The sequence below is a fragment of the Chiroxiphia lanceolata genome, chromosome 10, assembly GCF_009829145.1.
Source record: "Chiroxiphia lanceolata isolate bChiLan1 chromosome 10, bChiLan1.pri, whole genome shotgun sequence".
Taxonomy (NCBI): Eukaryota; Metazoa; Chordata; class Aves; order Passeriformes; family Pipridae; genus Chiroxiphia; species Chiroxiphia lanceolata.
In genome coordinates, this window is record NC_045646.1 from 25,057,832 (window position 1) to 25,078,714 (window position 20,883).

At 47.9% G+C, this 20,883-nt stretch overlaps 1 protein-coding gene across 5 annotated transcripts in view; it reads right to left on the minus strand.

Annotated features, from left to right (window-relative positions):
• Nucleotides 1–1,578: 1,578 nt before the first annotated feature.
• Nucleotides 1,579–20,883, minus strand: part of ARHGEF4 (Rho guanine nucleotide exchange factor 4) — a 223,791-nt gene continuing 204,486 nt past the window's right edge. For all 5 annotated transcript variants that reach the window (XM_032697385.1, XM_032697386.1, XM_032697388.1 and 2 more), the window contains 9 exons: nucleotides 18,368–18,547; nucleotides 14,939–15,121; nucleotides 13,779–13,958; nucleotides 12,937–13,169; nucleotides 11,507–11,636; nucleotides 10,524–10,655; nucleotides 9,281–9,524; nucleotides 8,541–8,618; nucleotides 1,579–7,339 (listed from right to left, as the gene is read on the minus strand). In XM_032697385.1, the coding sequence (XP_032553276.1) occupies nucleotides 7,182–7,339; nucleotides 8,541–8,618; nucleotides 9,281–9,524; nucleotides 10,524–10,655; nucleotides 11,507–11,636; nucleotides 12,937–13,169; nucleotides 13,779–13,958; nucleotides 14,939–15,121; nucleotides 18,368–18,547 (1,518 nt within the window). In that variant the 3' untranslated portion in view covers nucleotides 1,579–7,181. The remainder of the gene's footprint in view (nucleotides 7,340–8,540; nucleotides 8,619–9,280; nucleotides 9,525–10,523; nucleotides 10,656–11,506; nucleotides 11,637–12,936; nucleotides 13,170–13,778; nucleotides 13,959–14,938; nucleotides 15,122–18,367; nucleotides 18,548–20,883) is intronic.

Below are 20,883 nucleotides of genomic sequence, written 5' to 3' on the forward strand. Positions count from 1 at the left end.
TTGCTTTCATGTTACAGGGAGACAGGTTTGGGGGTGTTTTTTGCAGAGCACTGGAGCTGATAAAAATTCATAATCCTCAACCAGTGGGTTGCTGGAATCTGGGATGCTCTAAAGGGAAATACTGTTCTTCAGAATGATGCTGATCACTCCTGGGATTCCAGTCTAGCTGTTCTCGTGGGGGTCTGTTGCTGTGAAGCATGACTTTGTGCCATGTTCAGCACTCATAAGAATGGTACTGAACTCTTAAGTCTGTATGTGGGGTTTCTTTCGTGGTGGTTTTAAATGTATCCATGGAACTACCAAAATGGTGGGTCAGTAATGGTTTGATTTTTTCCCCCCTCTTCCCACGCTTACTGTGCAGTGGCAGTGTAATGCACATTACTGTCCCACTCGCTGACAAGTAGTTAGTTACTTGCTGTGAAAGTTAGATGTATTGATAAGAACTTTTCTCATTGTAAGGGCAGCTTTGAACACTTAAAACCAGCCAGAGCCTCTTCCAGAAAAGTGATTGTCAGAAATAGGAAGATTAGAGTTTGAAGTTTTCCTGTAACTAATAATGGGGAAAACCAAAGTTTACTGTTTCTAGCATCTTGCTTTAGATTCTAAACTCATTGTAAAAAAGCTCAGTAACAGAAATAGTTTTGTTGCTGAGCTCCCCTGGAATCACGAGTGGTTATTATTTAGCTGGGAATTTTTCTGTGTAGGAAATGTCAGTTACAGAAGGTGTTGCTGCATTAGATGGAGTAAAGGTCTGACTCGTGTGTGGGAGGCTAAACGCTCTCCTGATTTTATTTCAGTATCCATCAGGCTATTAGCTATCCAGAATATTAATCATCCAGAATAGAATGGGGGCCATGTGACTACTTTAAAATAAACATTAAAAAATTTACAGCAGCAAGAAGTCTTTGGTAGCTATGGGAAGTTGTGTTGTGTGTCACAGAGGGAATGGCAGACCCGGAGGGAAGGCTGTTGAGCCTTGTGGGTACAAGGAACCCATAGCTGTAGTCCTTGCTGCTGGACTAAAAGATATTTCCAACGCAACCTTGACAGAGAAAATTTAGCACTGAACAGCTCAGCTGTCAGCTTCAATTACTGCAGCCAGACCTTCATTTTTGGATTATATGAATCTATAGTGTTTTACAATAGCTTTTTCTTTCCTGGGCAAGAAGGGTAAAGTACATGGACAAATTGATGCTTCAGACAGAGGGAGGGGAACACACCTTCCCTCAGTTTTGCTTTCGCCAGCCTTGTATGAATTGTAATCATGTGAACTTCACAGGAGCTCTAATGCTGAACTGTGTTTCAGTGCACGAATGCTCATGTGGCTGTAGCTGGGGTAAGGATTCATGGTGGGATTTAGATAGCAAGCATATTGTTTCAGGTTGCTGGAGGTTAAAGAAAAAAGCCCGGGTAATGGGTGGGCAGGCTGCTGCTTATGAGAAAAGGGGAAGAAGCAGGTGTGGAAAGATAGCAGGAACTTCTAAGCAGAATGCTGTTACATGTGGTTATGGCAGATATAAAGGCTGATGGTGTATACTCAGTAGTGTTTTGTGGGAGGATTACAGAATTAGACAAGACTAAAGTTGGTAGCTTGTTTATTTCCCATCTCACAACTGTATATGTAAGCAGTCACACAAAGTTACACAGGTCTGGGGGAAGTATCACAGGTATTGCATTTGCACAGGCTGTGAAACAGGGAACTGCTTTGGTAGCAAAGTTGTGCAGAAGAGGAGCTCAGGACGTGCGGAGGGTGGAGTTGTGGGGAGGAAGATGACAGGAGTGTTAAGCAAAAAGAACAAGCAGCCTGCGTTTTTCCTAAAACTGCCAGCACTGCCAAAGCCATGGGATTTTAGTAATGTAGCTTGTTAAGGATAACGTGTGAGAGACACGGGGAGAAATGAAGTGTGGTGTGAGGAGTTAATCCCAAGGCAGGGCAAGCTGGGATTGCTGTGTGGCTGGAAAGGAACACCCTTTGGCTTCTGAGCCTGGCGCTGTGGCTGTGAGCGTAAAGGCAAGTGAATCCAGGTTGTTCTGGAGCATGTGATCCCCCACCCTGTGTGGCACTCGGGGAAGTGCAGGAGCCTTGTGCCTTGTCACACTGCTGGCTGTCACCTTGCACTGGCTTCACTCTGAAACGATCTGAATTGATTTGTCTCTGCTGCTTGGAAGATTGATTCCCTCTCTTGCACTGTCAACCTGAAAGAATACCACTGTGCTTTCAGTGAGTTAAAATCAGCTGAAAACACTTCAAATTTTTTTCAGTGAACTTCTCTCCATTATCAAAGCTCTTATTCTTTAACCCATTAATTACCTGAAGACCTGATCCTACAGCTTTGCTTAGGCTGGGAGTTCTGTGACAGGGAGTTTCTGCTGGTAGGCTGGGACAGGACATTCTAGTGAGACTTGGTCGAAAACATGAGTAGCAGCAGGTACAGGCTGAGGCTCCAGCAGTTGAATGAGGTGTGAATAGTTCCCTTCTTAAAGCTTTAGGAATTGCTGTACTACCATAGTCACTGTCCAGAAGGGCATTGCAGTGCCATAACCCTCCTTAGCAGGTACATGGTGAAACCTGACAGGAGCATTAAAACAGCTGAAGTAAAGCCAGTAAAATAAGAATTTAGCACTTGCTGGGTGTTGTCCCCCACAGGTGCTGACAGTTCTCCAGCAGTCTGGGTGGTGAGTGGTGCAGTACTTGTTCAGAACACTGATATTTACATATCAGTCTTGGCACCGATTTCTTCAGTGCTGCTCTTTCCACTACAGTAAATCTGGAGGAGCACAGCCTGATATTCTGACATATATTGCAAAAGATGAAAGGCCTTTTCCTTTAAAAAAAACTAATTTCAGTCATTCTGGCACCCCAAGAAAAGTAGCATTTTCAGTCTGAAGCTGAGATTCTCTTGGAATGCCTGTCACTGGCAAGTGCCTCAGTTCTGTTATCCCATCATCTGTTGGTGAGGGGGAGGCCTGGCTTTCTGATGTTTTTGGGAAGCTGTTGGGACACCCAGATGCAGGTGTTTGTGCTGGTTCCTGGATGACAGACTGCCATGCTGGCTTTGTGGAGCAGTGTCCTGAATGGTGGGAATCACCTGCAGTGCACACAGTGGCTGGCCACAAACAGGGCTCCCCACCACCCAATACCCCACAGCTCTTCAGGTTACAGACAAAACAGAAAAGATACTAAAGGCTGCTTTGGGAACTTATCTCTCCATGGGAATTGATCTAGTTGTTATTGTGAGTTAGTACAAAGACAGTTTGTTCTGGTTTTGATGCTCTCAGAACTTGGCACAGTGTATACACCCACCGTGTCTGAATCAGTTATTCCAAACTAACAGTTCAAAACAGAGAGTTTGTGGAGTTTTTTTTGGTCACAGCAGAAACTTCATTATTTAGCAGCCACCAGTTCTCTTCACATTACTGGTAGTTTCAGGAAATCATTCTTTTGATTGGTTCGCATGCTTTACATAAGTCTGTGTCTTACTTGACCAAGTGAAAACTGGGCAGATTTAGCTCCTTAAGAGCTGTTTTCACAAGAAGCTTCCTAAATGGATAGCTACAGAAGGAGGGAACAGATAGAGCCAACACCTCGAAAAACCCAAACCACCCCTGAATCAAATCTTCCTGTCCACTTCATGTAACTCAGTGCAGAACTGTTTTTCTGAGCCGCTGTTCAGCCTCATGTCAGGAGCTTCAGTTTGTTCTGTATGAAAATCTGCATTTCTGGCCCATGTAGGTGGTTCATCTCCAGAGCTCCTCTGACATCTCACAGCTCTGCTTCATGTTTCAAATGGGCACTTCTTGTGGATCTGGCAAGACTGTGCTGTCCATTTAGATCAGAGAGCTTGTCAGAGGCTGTACTTGTGTTGCTCATATGCCAAAAACCCCGTTAGCACGAGTTTAGCTGATGCCCTTGTGAAGCTGCACACTGTGTACACACACACCTCCTGGCATACACACGTGTGTTCTCCCTGGTGTGTTCACTGCCAGAACAATGGAACTCCATTTGAAATCCAGATGCCAGGGCGAAGAGGAAGGAAATTCAGGGTTGGTTAATGTGTTACCACCATCTCACACACAAGCATGCTTTGCCATTTAATGAGGAACTTGGGCAATGACTTTTTTGAGTGTGTAATCACTTAAAACCAATGAGTTTGCACGTGATCTGCTACATAGTTTGTTCAGGAAACACTGTGGGTTGTGGTGAGAGAATCAGGAAGCAGTGCTGGGTAGAAAACAAAGGGTGGTGTTTCGTGATAAAGTCCTCTTCAGAGCAGGCTGTGGGTGGGTGTGTTGAGCACAGTGGGTTTGAGCCTTACCTGTTCAGCAGTGTCACCTCTTCCAGCACGATCAGCTTCTGTACCGATCTCAGTCTCGCACAGGGGATCGGATTCCAGCTCCAAACTGGCATGCAAGACTAGAATCCCAGCTGAGGACGCTTTTTAGGAAGAGTACTGATAGTCAAGTGGAGAATGTATTTCTCTCTACCAAAAATAATTAACTGGTCAGCGATGTTGTCTGACTAGAGGAGTCTGGTTTGGCAGTAAAAAAACCATTTCTGTAAAAAGTGTTGCTATGAATCATTTGTGCATGCTGGTCGGATGTGAAATCAGTTCTGGAAGAGCTGGTAAGTGATGTGAGAATTTAAACCACTTGGTGTATATCTACTGTTCAGAATATTGCTACCCAGATAATAAATAGTAGCCAGTTCTTGTGTGTGTTTTCAGCAAGGGAGGGCAGGGGCATTGTTGCGCTTCACAGCTGCTGCACTCCAGGGTCCTGTGCCACTGTCACCTCATTTCCCTCAGGAGGAGGTGAGTTCTAGTGGAGTGACTTCAATGTAGATGTAAAGCTGAGTGTATTAAGCAACATAGTGGCTAAAAAACAGATGTTGCAGCAAGGGGCACTTTGAATAGATGTCAGCACTTCTTTCATGGTGGGGACAGCGATGTTTTGTTCAGGGAGGCAGGGAGGTTCCTGGGGGAATCCCCACCCTTGAGCACACTCAGCTGGACAAGATCATGAGAAACCTGTTGCATCTTCACAGCTCATCATGCTTAGAGGGTGTGTGCATGTGTTGTGGGGGGAACTGTCCTCTCCCCAACTTACTTCAAAGCTGATGATAAGCTCAGAAAACTGATCATTTCAGTGCCAACAGATTTGCTTCCTGGCCAATCAAAACAAACACGCCATGGATAAGGAAAGGAGGGTGCAGACACTTAGGGTAAACACAAATGTGACAGTTGCCTTCTGTTCCTGAGGGGTGCTGGCTGTAGCTGATGTACCTGTGTGTGTGTGTCTGCATGTCTGTGTGTCAGGGTCTCTCTTGGTTGCCATCTCTCTCTCTCCACCTTGCCCACGTCTGTCTCGGTGTGTGTCTGTTGGGGTCTGTGTGTCTCTTGGTGTCTTGTCGGTGTCTGTGCCTTTGGTGGGTGTCTCTGTGTGCTGGTGTCTCAGTGTGTCTGTGTTGCAAAGGTCAGTATGCCAACAGTGATGTAGCTGCCTGATCTCAGTGGCTTCTTGAAGTGTTTTTTTTCTGTCTGGGTTTGTTTTTTTCCCTGCCCCTCCCCCAGTACTGACCCATGTCCTCTCCAGTGCAGAGTGTCCCCAGTGCCCACTCTGGTCTGGTCCCTGTGCAGGGTGGTTGCTCTGAGGGTGAAGTGGTGTGGTCACTGCTGGAGCTGCAAGAGCAGAATCTCTGCAGTGACTTTGCAGAGAAACAAGTTCACACAGACATGCTGGAGACAAACACAGGCTGAGAGTCACTTTTACAAGTTTCTTTATGAAATTAAATGTTGCCCCTGGTCTGGGGGGAAGATATAGTGCAAGAAGGACTTTGTACATGCTACTGAATTCAGATATCCCTGGACGACCAGACTTTGGTCAGCTACAGCATCAACAAACACTGGATTTCTGAGCTCTGCAGGCAGCGCTCACTCACACAGCGTCGAGTTGGAATGAGCAGGAGTCTTCCTTCCACTGTCACGGGATGTCTCCTAAGCTAAGGAATTCAGTCAGTATGGCTTCTAACTCTCGCTATGGTAAGGCAAATCTTTCCTTTTGCTAACCAAGGTTCAAATTAATTCTTTTTGGCCACGGTTTGAAACTTGGGTACTTAAATGAGGCTCCTTATGACAAATTTAGGCCTTTTTAAAGTGGTTTTCCATTTTTTAAAAGTGTCAGTAACATGCCTTGAATTTGAAGGTCTGTGGGAGTTTGCATAACAATTGTGTTTCAGAGTTGAACAGCAGACTCTGACTTCTGGGAGCCGGGTTTGCAAATATTGACCTTTTTTTTAAAAAAAAAAAAGAAAAATTAAACAGACAAAACAGGCATCAAGTTAACAACATCTGACAAGAACAATTACAGACTTACAAAATACACAGTTCTGATTTTTACCATAAATAAACACATTACAAACAATGAGCATTTTCATTGGCCAGGAAATATGGCAGAATGATGGAGAGACGAGAATCTAAAGAATTGAGTACGGTATTAATTAGGCACATTTTTCTCTAACTTATGTAACTCAAACCCACTAGAGAGATTCTTGAACTTGACTCATGCTGCAGGTTGGCACAGTTTAATGTACGATACCGTTCACCAGTGGTGTTGGACTAGAGGCTAGGAGAGGTCACAGTGCTGTACTCACTGTGTCTGTCTGAGGGCCTGCAGAGGCTGAGTTAGTTGGGCCTGTGTAGGAGGATCATGTCTCTGAGAAACGTGGGGCAGGGGCAGAGCAGAAGGGTTTGTCCCTCCATGGCCAGTGTGTCACGTCAGTGACTCTGAACTGTCGTTCCGAGCACGGCAGTGGGTCGGTCAGCTGCCACCCCCTCTGAAGCTGCCAGACAGCAGTGGTGGGCACAGTGGGAAGGAGTGAGTCCAAGTACAGCTGACAAGCAAAATCTCTTCAGCTGAAGTGTGTCAGGCTCCCTCCTGTGAGCTCCTCCTGGAGCTCTGCCTCGTGGGCACTGTGCAAGGCGGGCTCCACGGCACAAATGCACATGCAGTGTCTCACCTCGGAACCAGGGCGGTCAGTCGGGCTGCAAAATAAATAGGGAAGGCAGGAGCACATGTGCCATCCTCTGTAAACAAAGGATTGGAAGAACCTGGGCTCCACCTCCCAGGGCTGACGGGTAAAGTGCTTTCTCAGAAGGGGTTCAGGCACAAACGTGGGGCTGCCCCTATTTCCGGAAGGGCGTCAGCCTGCTGATGTTCTGCCAGAAGTTCGAGGGCTTGCGCTTGGGCTCCGCCAGCATGAAGACCTGCTGCTGAGGGAGCGTGGTGGGCAGGGTGGGATGCTTCTGCCGCATCAGGAAGTCGTAGTAGGGCCTGGTGACAGCTGGGATGAGGAGGAGAGGGGAAGCATGTTAGTTGAGCACAGCTCCCTTCCCTCCTCCCCCTTCAGTCCCCGTTAAAGCTGCAGGGCCATGAACTGGGTTTGTCTTAGTGTTACTCTTCCCTTAGTTTACCCTTACTTTCAGCACTGCCTGTTAGGATTAGAGCTGATGCTGTAGAAGTTCCAGAAATGTGCCACATAACTGCCAGGTGTTGTACCAACACAACAGCAGGGCTGAAGAGCTGCAGCTCATCACCAACTTAACTGGTGCCTTTGCCTGTGCTGGGAGAAGCAACTGCTGTGCAAATGCTGCTGTTGCCCGTTCCAACATCCTGGGATGGATTTCTAAGTAGGAATGGTCAGTGCCTGCCCAGTGGATAGGGCTAGCTTGTGGGGCCACCTCTAATACTTTGTCCCAAGGGCTTTGCTCTGTTAGAGAGGTCTGGCCTCCTTCCAAACTTCCCTCTGTTTGCAGCCAAATCTTATTTCTGACCTATTTTGACATTTAGCCAAGCTTTCTTACTGGAGGCGTGGCTGGGATTTAAGTGCTGGCTGGTACCACCAAGAGGAAGTGGCTTCCTCTGTGGGTCGAGGGGAAAGCAAGTGACACCTCTTCCTCTGAACAGAGAGAAGGGGAAGGTGGCATCACAGGGCTCTTTTCAGCCAACAGTGCTGTGGGCGCAGGAACCTTCCAGTTTGTTGCTTGAGTTCACACTTCCCTGGCTGCTGCTAAATTATCCTTGTGTCTGACAGGTTGAATGATCAGCTCTGTTCGAGCACGGTACCTTCCTGGCACTCTGCCCAAATTGCAGTTTTAGAGCATCTTCCCCAGGCAGGAACAGTCCCTGCTGCAGTCACCTTTATGACCCTCTGTGTGTCGTGAGGATTGCTACAAAGCTTGCCTTTGGCCACACTGCTGGGAGAGCCTGTGTCCCCGGGCCAGGCTGTGCACTGATCAGGGCTGATGGTTTCTGGCACAGTGCTCAATGATTATGTGCAAAGCAGCTCTCCTGGAGTTAGGAACAGTTTCCTGACTCCAGCCATCTGAAGCTACCAGGAACTGTAGTGCAGATTGTCACATCAGAGCTCACCATCTGGCCTTCTCCAGAGCTTGTTAATGCCACTTCATTGGAACTCTTCCCATGTAGTAAATACCGAGCTACCCCCCGCTGTCACAGCGTTCCTGTGCTCAGATGTGACTCACCCTTGGGTTTCCCAGCGTGGTGCTGCTTGCTGGCATTCAGCATGGCCTGCTTCTTCTGCACCTCAGTGATTGAAAAACCTGGAAGATAAAACAGTTTGTCAGCAGCAGGTCATCGTTTGGTGTCTCAGAGGAAATACCAGAGGGAGGCAAATGCCTGAGGTGAGAGGGCACAGTTATTGCCAAGGCTGGCAGGGGCACAGCCCTCTCCCCCCAGCCTGCACTGCACAGCTTTCCCCACCTCTCATGCCAGGTTTGCTGCCTGCCCTTTGCCCCACACTTTGCTGGGTGAAGAAGCCAGCCCAAAGCAGTTTGGCTGAAATCTTTCTAGATCACTCTGGTCTGAATTAAGCAGGATTTAGACAAAACAGTGCAAACCCTCTTGCACAATGAGAGCCCTCGACTGAACCTGTTCTGTACAGATACCTCCAAGCTGGGCACTCACACTCTACTGCAGAATACTGGAAGCTGTATGTAATGTATTGCCTATTTTCTCAGCCCTGCCTGAACTCATTAAAGACACATCAGCCTCCCTGAGGACGCGCTGCAGTGTCGGCTCACGGTGGTTTTTTAATTGCACGGATTCATTCAGAATGTGCAATTCAGCAGCTCAGGGCTGGACTGGAGCATGGACTGGCTTCCCTACCCTTTCCCTCCCAGGCATTGGCTAGTGGGTAAAAAAAAGAGGAAAAACAAAACCGAACACAAACCCCCACTGTCTCCCAGCATCGCTCTTTCCATACCTGTCTCCTGGTCGAGCTGCACCTGCCTCCTTTCGTTCTCAAACGCCTTCAGCCAGCGCTGTTTCTGCTCAGGCTTTTTTGCACAGAATAAGTGGACTTCCTCAGTGTCTCGGCAGTGCAACTTAAATGCATTTTTCACACTGATATTGAAGTCCTTGTCCTTCCCATCTTCTACATCCAGTATTTCCATGTCATCCATGTTGATCCGACTCTTGTAATACAAGATGTCCCGGCGCAGAAGGTCCTGTCAGAGAGACCACAACAGATGTGCCATTTCCTGTCCTAAACATTCATTTTCTCTGATGTGATGTATTTAATCTTCCCAGTAGTCATTACAGTTCTGTAAAAAACCCTGAATACTGGATTTGAATCTGTGGAATTGCTGAGCTGCTGTGGGCACTGTTGGCAGTGAGGGGCCCTGGGGTCAGGACAAGTGGCATCTGCTGTTGGGGGGGTATCAGCTGCCCTGAAGATCTGAATGAGAAGCAAGCTTGGGTATTACACATTATCCCAAATCCCTCATTTCTGTCCTCTGACAGAAAACACTATTTGCATCCTCCAGTCCCAGTTAGAAAGATAAAAAAAAAGAAAAAAATCCTAATTAGCTCTTGTTTCTTGTGTTGACAATGAAAAGTAACTTTGAGAATAGCAATTTTCATGCCCAAGTTACTCAGAGCTACCTGCAAGATGTGGAATGTGCAAAAAAAAATTGGCACATTCAGTTTTGAAATTCCAGAGGAAGATACCTTTCATTGGCTCCAAGAAGGAAGATTTCATTACTTAGGTTATGATAAAAAACACGGGCTGTACTTACAGACTTACATGTGACTTAATATGATCTTACTGACTGCCAAGGCCCACAGCTCTTCATCAAAGCTGCAGGTGCCCTCTGACTGACACTTATCTCAGGTGACAGCACAGTTGAAAAATAAGATATTTAAAAGAAAATATGTGAGAATGTTTATACTTGAGTTGTATGAAATATCCCCTCCACCAACTCTAGAAGCAATGCAGTGCTTTCCTCTTTCAGTATGAGAAGTAGGCTGGTAGCTGTTTGCTGTGCTCAGGGGCACAGAACACCCCAGGACATCAGAGAAAAGACTGCAGTGAATGCACAGAGAGGTCTCAGTGGCAGGAGCACACGATGTCAGTAAGTATTAAGGACAAAGAGGAGTGGAGAGGGAGCTCACTTAAATTCCTCAGCACTGTGGTAGCCAGCACTGGTGCCTGGCTGGGGGGTTACCTTCTTGCAGCAGACAAGCTGGTGATCAAAGAGGAAGAACATCCTCTGCTGGCTCTTGGCTTGAGGATGGGAGATTTTGGCTAATTCCCCAGAATAGATGAGTTCTGAGCTTCTGACCAGGACATCTTCACCCTGGGAACAGCACAGAGAACAGGTTGGTCTCAGCCATCTGAAAATGGGGAGCAAGAAATAAGCCCACAGTCTCACAGGAGAACCTCAGTTTGTGTGAGGGGCCTGAATTCCTGCTGATAAAAGTCTTCTGGGAATGAGAGGCAGCCTCTGTGCTGAAGGACAGTTCTCTTCACATCATGGAGACACTGTGCCCTTGGCACCCAGGGAATGAGAACTGAATTTGAGAAGAACAATAGCGTGTTAAATGAAAAAAATCTCCTTTTCCAGGGAGTCTGCTTAGGGAAGCTGCCTCATCCCACACAGAAAGGAAGCACATAAACAGAGAGCTGATTTAGCCTGGCATCCTTGGGCAGGGAGGCAGTGTGGTTTTATTGAGTCTAGGATTTAGAAAATTAGTATTTTATTTCTTTTGTTTAGCAATTTTTAAAATGAGTCTACAGGAACCTTTGCTTCCTCTGTCACTATATCAGAGCTTACGTTTCTGCAACAATAACCTGGTTTATTAAGCATCAAGCGACAATTCTCATCTTGAGAGTTTGAAACCATTCAAGATAAAATGGGGGGCAAGAGAAAAATAATAGAATTTCACTAACCTACATGCTAATTTCATTCTGCAAGAAAAAGCAAAAATCCCAGGGAACAGGCCAAGGCAGCTGGTCTAGGTGGGTTATGTGCTAGACATGTTCAGTTGTACTAAAAGATCACATCTGTTTAAATAAAAAAGCCACGAGGAAGGTCAGAGAACTGAGGTAGGGCTGGATAGTGAGATCTCACTGTAAGCAGAAGCTGTTGGAAGGGCAGAAGAGGATCAACATGGAACAGCTGATTCCCAGGGAAGGGAAGCCTCTCACCTCCCAGTCCTCTATGGAACTCTGCCACTGAGCAATTTTGTCGATGTTCTCCAGCCGCCGCTTCCTCTCGTTGATGAGCCGGGCGACGTTCTTCATGGCGTTTAAGGCAGCCTCGACATCTTTAAAATCCCTGGGGATGGGCAGAGGTGTCAGACATGGCAAAACGGCACATGTGTGTTGTACCTGCCCTGCAAAGGAGGGCAGCCTTGCACGGCCTGGAGCTGGGGACTGAAGCAGTTCCACTTGCAGCCTGTCCCAGCAGTGCTGTGCTGGAAGTTGGAGGCACAGCTTGTCAGACCGTGCTGGTTTCAAGGAACAGCTTAGGGGCTTCTAACAAAAACAGGACAGGTTTGGGAAAGGGAAGGGGTTAAATAATCAAGTTTAGCCACAAAGGTGTAAATATGAGTTGTTGGAAGAATCTCCAGGGCTTTCCAAGCCTCATTTTCTTTCGGCAACATAATACAACATATTCGTTATGCCGCTGTTTCCACCCAGGGGCTGATCTGTCATGCAGAGGTGAGGCAGTTCAGCATTAACTGGCTTCATTTCAAATAGAAGCCGATGGCTTATCTGGAAGGGTAGGACAGAAGCTGATCTTCCCTCCCCCACACCATCTGCTGCCACCAGCTACTTCTGCTGAGTTCAGAGGGGAAAGGAGCTGAGCTGCACAACTTGGCTGTAAGGCAACTTTCAAAACATCTGTGCACTGCGTTAAGGAGTTTTCTGCTCCGAGGTCAGCATCAGAAAACATGCTTAGAGATTTAACAAGACATGCTTAAAACCATTCTGGGAAATGCCAGGGCTGCAATTAGGAAGGTGAAATTAAGCCAGCCACAATGGACCAATATCAACACTTTAATATAGATTTTTCATGTTTTATTTCTGTAGCTGATTATTTCAGATGCTTGATTAAGTGACAATTATTTGATCGAAAGGCAGGGCCTTCACCCTGAAACTGAGCAATGGATTTGGAAGCTTTGGAGCTGGTGCTGACAGGGCACTGAGTGCGTGTGGCCTGACTGCTGCAGGCCACGACTCCCCACTGGTGAGCTGTAGCTATGTGGACATTTTGGGGTATATTGAACCAATGCTTTTGGAGACAAAGTTTTCACCACCACCACCACCAGAAACCTGTAACTCCAGAGTATCTATGTGCTGGTATCACAGACAGGTGAGCCAAATAAAATAGAAAAGTGCCATTATAAGGTGGACCTTGTAACTCCAGATCTGTAATAGACAGGAAAGCCCAGTGCTACTGTAATGGCAAAATACGTATTTGACAGAAAAATACTTCTTTTCCTGGTTTCCACAAGGTAACCCCCAAGAACTGTGGTGTTGGCTGCTCTTGGTAACTGCCCTCCATACAGGGCTCTCACAAAGCCATTTCCATGAGCCCAACCCGGCTCCTTCCCTGCCCCTGGCTGACCCACCTGTGCTGGGGGTTGGTGTACTTGAGCAGCTCAGCCAGCTGCAGGGGGTACTTGCAGATCTTCTGCACGGGGGTCAGCAGGAACCCGTCCAGGGAGATGTCGATCATCTTCTGCAGCAGCCGGCAGGCCTCGAAGAAGTAAACGTACTTGTTGACCTTGGTGAGGCGGGACAGCTCCATGCAGGCGTTGGGGTGGTTGTTGCAGTACTCGGAGTAGATCTGAAACTCTGTTTGCTGCAAGGGAAACGGAGGGATTCACTGGCCATGTTCCTCAGGGGGATGGCCTGGCTCAGACTCCCGTGTGTGTTCCCCGGGTAGGTCCTACTCCTGTGTCTCCGTTTGGGGATTTGCAGCCTCCCCAGACTCTGAAGCCCAGAGACCTGGAGCTGGGGATGGGCAGGTGTGTTACAGGTTACAGCACATGCAGCTTCTCTGAGACACCAGGACATTCCCATGTATCCTGGACTGTGCCCAGCTGACTGCTCTGAATGACTGGATCAGCTGCTGCTGATCCGGCACTGGCCTGGAAATACCACCCTGTAAACTCAAGTCCAGCTCAAAATTTTGGAATCTTCCTACATTTTTGCCAAGGTCTGGCAAGGAGTGTAGTGTTCAGAAGCTGGGGCACTTTGAAAACGCTCTTTCCACAGCCACAACAGTTACAGGATGTTTAGCTGCGAGCAGGGGGAGTGGTTGAACAGGGTAGAGGGGGTGGGGTGTGGCATTTAGTTTGGTTGGGTGGGTCTTTTTAAAGAAAGCTTTGGTTCTGTCAGATCATTTCCTAAATTCTCTGGCCTAATCCATGCTCAGCTACCCCTTTCCCATGAAGTAAAATTTACTTACATATTCCAAGAAGCATGAGCCAACCTCACTCAAATGCGGGTGGTCTTTGTTAAATTTCTTCTCTAGTGCTTTAACAAATTTCTTCTGGCACCTGTAGATGTCCTCAATATTCCCAAAGATTGTCTTCAGCTGTTCCTCAGTAAACATGTCAGCTCTCTTGCGGCACTGCTTAATGTAGCCCTGGGAGGAAACCAAACTGTAAACCTTCCTGGGCATGTGCTCTCTGGCCTCTGGCCAACAGAAAACCCCGGGGGACTGCAGTCAGGTGTACAGCAGGTTCCTGCACCTCCTTCCTGCATAGGCTGTTATTTCCTCTAATGTCACCCCAAACATGGTAGAAATAGAAGCAAGCCACAGACACATCACTGCCCTGCAGGATCCTGTAACCCACACTTGAAGGAGTCACAGAGCTGCTTTCCCTCCTGTTAAAAAGACCTTTATGTGGCTTCAGGCTATGGGATGTTCTGAGCCCAGCACTGACCCACTGATAGATTCAGGCCAGTTAAATCCAGCTGTGGATCTGGTTTGGATGTTTGTGTGGGAAGATGCCTGATTGACTCAGGGAGGAGGAGTGCACCAAGGACATGGGGACACTGCAGAGGCTTGTTTTATGTGGGTGCTGCTTTGCCCCAGCTACTCTCCTGGGAGCCACTGCACTTTTGTACCATTTCAGTAAAGAACTGTGTTCCTGCAGAACTCTCCCCAATTACCTTGCCTAGGACCAGTGCATCTGTTTTAGGAGAGGTGTCCCAATACTCAGCATATTTGCAAGTGAAGGACCCATTTGGCGTCCCCCAGTTGTTTTGATCTGAGCACGACTTGTCTGAGGGCTGGAGTTGCTGATTATATTAGCTTAGAACACAGAGAGGACAGCAATGCTTAGACATTTACTTTTCTCTGGCTTGGGAAATTCAATTAATGCCATTTAATCAGAGCACAAGTGAGTGCTCCAACTGCCTCTGCATTTGGGATATTGCTGTAATGAATTGTCTTCTGTTTTCTGAGCGTGTAATGCCAGCCAGCAGAGCAGGCTCTGAGGGAAATACAGTCTCATTTTCAGGAAAATTACCTGCTCAGGGTCCCTTTCTGGGCAAGAACGGGACATACTCCATTATCCTTCAGACAAGTTCTTACATTCACTTCCCCCTTTATTCTGTTACCTCACAAATGTCCTTCAGGTGCTTGATATAGTCTCTCTCTGTGCTTATGATCTCGTTGATGACGTTGGTCCTCATTTGGTCTTTGGTGGTCTGGCCCATCCCGAAGCGTCGGGAGTCGTCCTCTCTGCCCCCCTCCACCTTCAGGGGATAATCTTCCATGGGCTCATCCTGGTTCACCCGCAGCTGTGACAGACACACAAGATGGTCACAGTTTGTACTGCTAAACACAACTCTTCTAAGGAAGTTTGGGACAGTCAGACTGTTTGAATGGCAGACTAAGACTGAGTCTGGATTGGGTGTGAAGAGGGTGTGAAGAGGGCTGCTACCTGTATATTGCTCCTAGACTTATTTTCCCCTTGGGGAAGCTATGGCCAGACAGTCAGTTTGGGGAGGGTACTTTCAATCCACATGGCAGCTGCTCTCACTGTGTGATATGGGTGGTTTTAAGCAGGCATTTCTTGTGGACAGAAGTCTTCCAGGAAGACTACGTATAAAATCAGGACAAAAAGGGTTTATCAAGTGAAATTTCTCAGGTATATGAGAGGGCACTCAGGGAGGGAGGGGGAAACCAGCAAATGGTTGGGGTTTTATCTAGCTTTATCAATAACAGATGGACTCTTGGTTTTTGCTTCCCCAAGATTATTTAAAGAGAGTTCGTTGTTATCTAAAAGCAGGTACAGCTCCCAGCAGGCACATAACGCGGGAAGAACGGCACTACATTCCAGGGCTTTGTGGGGCTCGCAGTCCCTTCCCGGTGCCCATCAGATGGCAGCACAGCACGAGCAGAGGAAAAGCCAGCCTTGCAGCCACACCGTCCCACAGTCTGTTTAGTCAACAACTGCAAAGGACCCGAGCTAAAGCAGGCAAGTGTCGCTGCATTTCCCTCAGGAGCTTTCTTTTTTGTAGCACTACTGTAGCTCTCCAAGTGCCCACGAGAATACTTTGACCGTGACTCAAATGATCAATCTCAGTACAAAGTGAGATACGAAGTAGAAACACACATAACTATAGGAATTTTTAGTACAATGACACAGAACTGGCTTTAAACCTTCAATGTAGCTTCTTCCAGGCACGATTACTTACCCCTTGATACAAATACATCTACATACAGCAAGAGTGCATACTCCCTCCCTTGTCAACATAGGCCCAAATTACATGTACTCACTATTTGCAGCTGCTGAAGCCCTCAAGATGAGCAATCCTGGTTTGCCTTCACTGTGAGCAGAGCAACATTGGCAAGTCTTAAACTCAGACCTTGGCCTGAAACTTGTGTGGAGTAACTGAGACCTGCAGACTGACCCAAGCCCCCAGACAAGCCATCCATCCCCGCAGGAGCTTCAGACCTCTCTGTAATTAGCAGGAAATCTCTGCTTGGATGCTTGAATAAGTATTGTAATTACTCTGTTTAAAGAATTTGTTACTCTGCATCCCTAATGGCTGGTACTAGTCCACTTTCCCTTAGGATATCATCGCAGGTTTTGCCAGCCAGGACAATTCAGCTTGTCAGTAACATGAAAGAAAATAAGGCCCGTGTTTTGACTGAAAAAAAGGGAAAAAAAAAGTGCTGTCCCCACCAGTGCTGAGAGTTTGGTCCTGGCAATTGCAAGAAAACTTCACTGTTTGTAGTAATTATCCAGCTGACACCCTCTCCTGCAACCCATAATAAAGTATTTCAAAACTTTCATAGCACTATCTGCCCCACTTCTCCAAGGACACCAGATCACCTCCTGTCACCTCTTTTCACGCTTCACCTGGTTTTGGGTCATTTGTGATCTCAAGTGACCTGGATAAAGACCTAAAGGGCTGAGAATCTCTGCCCTTAGGCACCTAATTGCCTTTGCACTACTGAGGAGCTGCCCTGAGGTGGTGAAAGAGTGAGGCACCCCCACACACAGTCACAGCCTGGAGAAAGGAAAAAAGGCTTTCTCCTCACAGCAGGAAAGGGGGGGCACAGCAGTTACCGCACTCCTGGTTTCCCCCCCACTTGCCCTGGGAGTTCAGATGTGTTTCAGAAGCTCTGCTGGAAATGTACCCAGCCTCTGCAGAGTGCAGCTGGGACTGTCTGGGCTCCTCTGCACAGCTATTTCTGTGTGGGCTTTATAGCTGGCACCAAAAGCACTGAATGTCTCATATTGCCCTATATCAGTTGTCCCACATGACCTCCAAGACATTTTATGTGTTTCAGCGCCTGGAATACAGTGCTGTGTGATAGCCCAGCAGCCTGACAGGCTAAGGGAAGGTGCACGTGTGAGTCAGGTGGTCACATATGTGGCATTGCACTGGTCCCAGCACCAGATGGAGAAAGCTGAATTTGGTGCCATGCTCATCCATATTGTCTAAGTGGACACTGGAGTGAAGACCTCTGCCAGCTGCATCTGGGATTCCTTTAGGAGAGTGTTGCTCATTCCTGGCAGGGGATGCCACGTGCTTGGGCCAAAACTAAGCAATACACATACCCGTAAGCAGGAGCCCAGGCTGCCACCACTCTCCCCAGCTGGCACAGCTCAGCTTAGCTCTGGTCTGGAGCTCAACCACCCTTGCCATGATTTACTTATGCTGAGTGAGCTCACACTGGAGGCAGCTCAGCCAGGAGGGCACAATGTACCACAGCCACATGCAGAGGAACAGAATCACAGAATCAGAGAATCAACCAGATTGGAAAAGACCTCTGAGATCATCAAGTCCAACCCTTGATCCAACCCCGCTGTGGTTCCCAGACCATGGCACTGATGCCACATCCAGTCTCATCTTAAAAACCTTCAGGGATGATGAATCCACCACCTCCCTGGGCAGCCCATTCCAATGTCTCATTACTCTCTCTGTAAAAAATTTCTTCTTAATATCTAACCTAAACCTTCCCTGGCAGAGCTTAAGACCGTGCCCTCTTGTCTTGCTGATAGCTGCCTGGGAGAAGAGACCAACCCTCACTGGCAACTGGGAGTTGCAGAGTGAGGAGGTCTCCCCTGAGCCTCCTCTTCTCCAGGCTGAACAGCCTCAGCTCCCTCAGCCTCTCCTCACAGCACTTGTGCTCCAGTCCCTTCCCCAGCCTTGTTGCTCTTCTCTGGACCTGCTCCAGCCCCTCAATGTCCTTCCTGAACTGAGGGGGCCAGAACTGGACACAGCACTCCAGGGGTGGCCTCACCAGTGCTGAGTACAGGGGGACAATCACTTCCCTGGACCTGTTGGCCACACTGTTCCTGAGCCAGGCCAGGATGCCATTGGCCTTCTTGGCCACCTGGGCACACGCTGGCTCATGTTCAGCTTCTTGTCAATCCAAACTCTGAAGTAACAGAATAGTAACAGTAATGTTGAAGCAATTGTCTCTTGCAGTGAAAGTGCTCAAGGAGTCACCACAGAACATTAAACATGGAGAAAAAGAAAAAACACTTGATGCTAATGGAGAGGCACAAAGAAAGATGAAGCTCTTACCCGAACAAAGCTGGCTGGAAACCAGCCTTCGCTGTCCAGGATCCTCCCCCACCACCACTCCTTGTTGGTCGCATCCATCACTTCAATGACATCGCCGGCCTTGAATCCCAGCTCCTGGTCATCCATGGTGACATGGTCCCACAGGGCTTCTGCGTACACCACGCTGCCATCGCTGATGAGCTGTGGGAGAGCAAGTCACACTGTCAGTCCCTCCAGGAAAGCAGCACCGTGTGCCCAGTGGCTGCAGCTTTGGCACCACCAGCCATGTGCTGGTATCTGTGTACTCCCCACGAGCAGCGTGGAAAGGACTTGGGGCTTGTCTGGCAGGTGCTTTGGCTGACCCTGCTCTCAACAGCATTTGTTCAGAATCACTTGGACACAGGAAAAACATAATTATAAAAAACATAAGTTTGATGCTCTGGAATTCATACTGGTGACTTTGCCTCAGCCAGCAAACAAGGCTCAGTGGTACCTTGTTCGTGGGGGATGCTCTGGTGCTGCCAGTACAGACCTGCTTTTGAAAGCCTTGAAATCAAACCCTGAGCACCAATATTTAGAGACATACTTCAGAGCAGAAAGCATTCTGAGGCCTCAGAGCTACTCTGGGATGGATAGAGACTGAAGTCTTTATTTAAAGTGGTTAAACTTAGCAGTTAAGCTGGTTAGAATGAGTCTCCTGGAGAGTTTAAGCAATTATACTGAGGAACAACAGTTATTTACTACATGCCCCACAAAGGCCCTACTCTAGGAAAAACAGAACCCCCAACAATTAACAAAAACAAACCAACACCAAACCCCACAGGGCTAGAAGCTGAAAGGGGGCTCCTGAGCACAGTGTTGCTGTGCCTGATGTCATTCTTGACCATTCACACCTCAGCTCTGGTGTAGCCAAGTTACAGGGGTGTATTTGTGGGCTGGTCCTGCTGGCCACTACAGCAGGAGTGCCTGCCTGATGCCACCAGTGTATCAGGTCAGTCCCCTTTGGATTTCAACAACTACAGAGCACATGCACAGAATTCTTGGGGCCTGAGACTGTCCGAACACCAAGGATTTCCCCAGGAAAGCAGAGTGTACACTGGAGTCCTGCTAAAAAGGACTTGGCCATTGTGGAGTGGCAGTGAAGCCCTGTTTTTCTCCAGGAAAGTGGTGCAGTGATGAATTATGGGAAGACAATGTAAAGACAGTCTATGAGGCTCAAGGGAGAAAGAGGAAAGCTCTACAAACCCCACTGTCCCTGGTATACCTCCCAGCACTGAGCAGTCACCACAGCACATAAAACACGGGCTATCCCCACACCTTGGGCTGCTCAGTCACCCATAGTTATCTGGGTTACTGGTTGTGCCTCTCCACAAAGGAGACAGAAGCATGTTGTAAAAGAACGTCAGGATAATCGTGCACTGAGTAAATCAGAAGAGAGTTAACGAGGCATTTGAAAGAAAATTCAAATGCAGTCTGCCTTTGGATAGCAAATGGCCCTTCACTGAACCAGAAACAGCTTAATGCAGTGTTTCCATTCTGACAAAAATAACAGGATGATGGGGAAGGAGAGGGTGAGAGGTTCCCACTTATCTACACAGCCAGTGTGCAGCTAGAGCTAGGTGGGATGCAGTGGAATGATATTATGTATATCTCCGTGGAGGCAGGGGATGGAGATCCATGGGGCAGCAAAGACACAAAGGGTGACTGATGTGTTAGAAACCACAGAAGTGTCTGAGAATGGTCATGTAAAAATTAGAGCTTCTCCCCACAAAAACATGGCAGGATCAACCCAACTGAAGTGCATCTACACCAATGCACAGGACGGGCAACAAACAGGAGGAGCTGGACAACCCTGTGTAGCAGGAAAACTAGGATACAGCTGCCATCACAGAAACATGATGGGATGACTCACAACTGGAGTGCTGCAGTGGATGGCCTTCAGAAGGGACAGGCATGGAAGGAGAGGTGATGGGAGGGCTCTGTATGTGAGGGAGTGCTTTGACTGTCAAGAGCTTGATGTTGGTGACAATAGGGTTGAGTATTCCCCCCCTCTCATGAGGAGCAGCAGAGGGGCAGGCACTGGTCTCTCCTCAGTGACAGAACCCAAGGGAACGGCCTGGAGTTGTCTCAGGGGAGGTTGAAGTTGGATATTAGGAAAATGTTCTTCCCCGAGAGGGTGGTTGGGCACTGAACAGGCTCCCCAGGGCAGTGGACACAGCACCAAGGCTGACAGAGCTCAAGGAGTGTTTGGACAGTGCTCTCAGGCACAGGGTGTGACTACTGGGGAGGGTCCTGTACAGGACCAGGAGTTGGACTCGATCCCTGTGGGTCCCTTCCAACTCAGGATATCTGTGATTTTATGAATATATTTACCCATGATCTGAATGAAGGGATTGAGTGCACCCTCAGTAATTTAGAGGTTTTAGCTTTTTAACGTAAAGCTGTGATGACTAGAGGAGGGAAGAGAGTGGATGTAAAAGTGTGTATTTTCCCAAACTGGGCTATCAGAGTTCAGCCCACAGCAGCAGCTGGGCTGT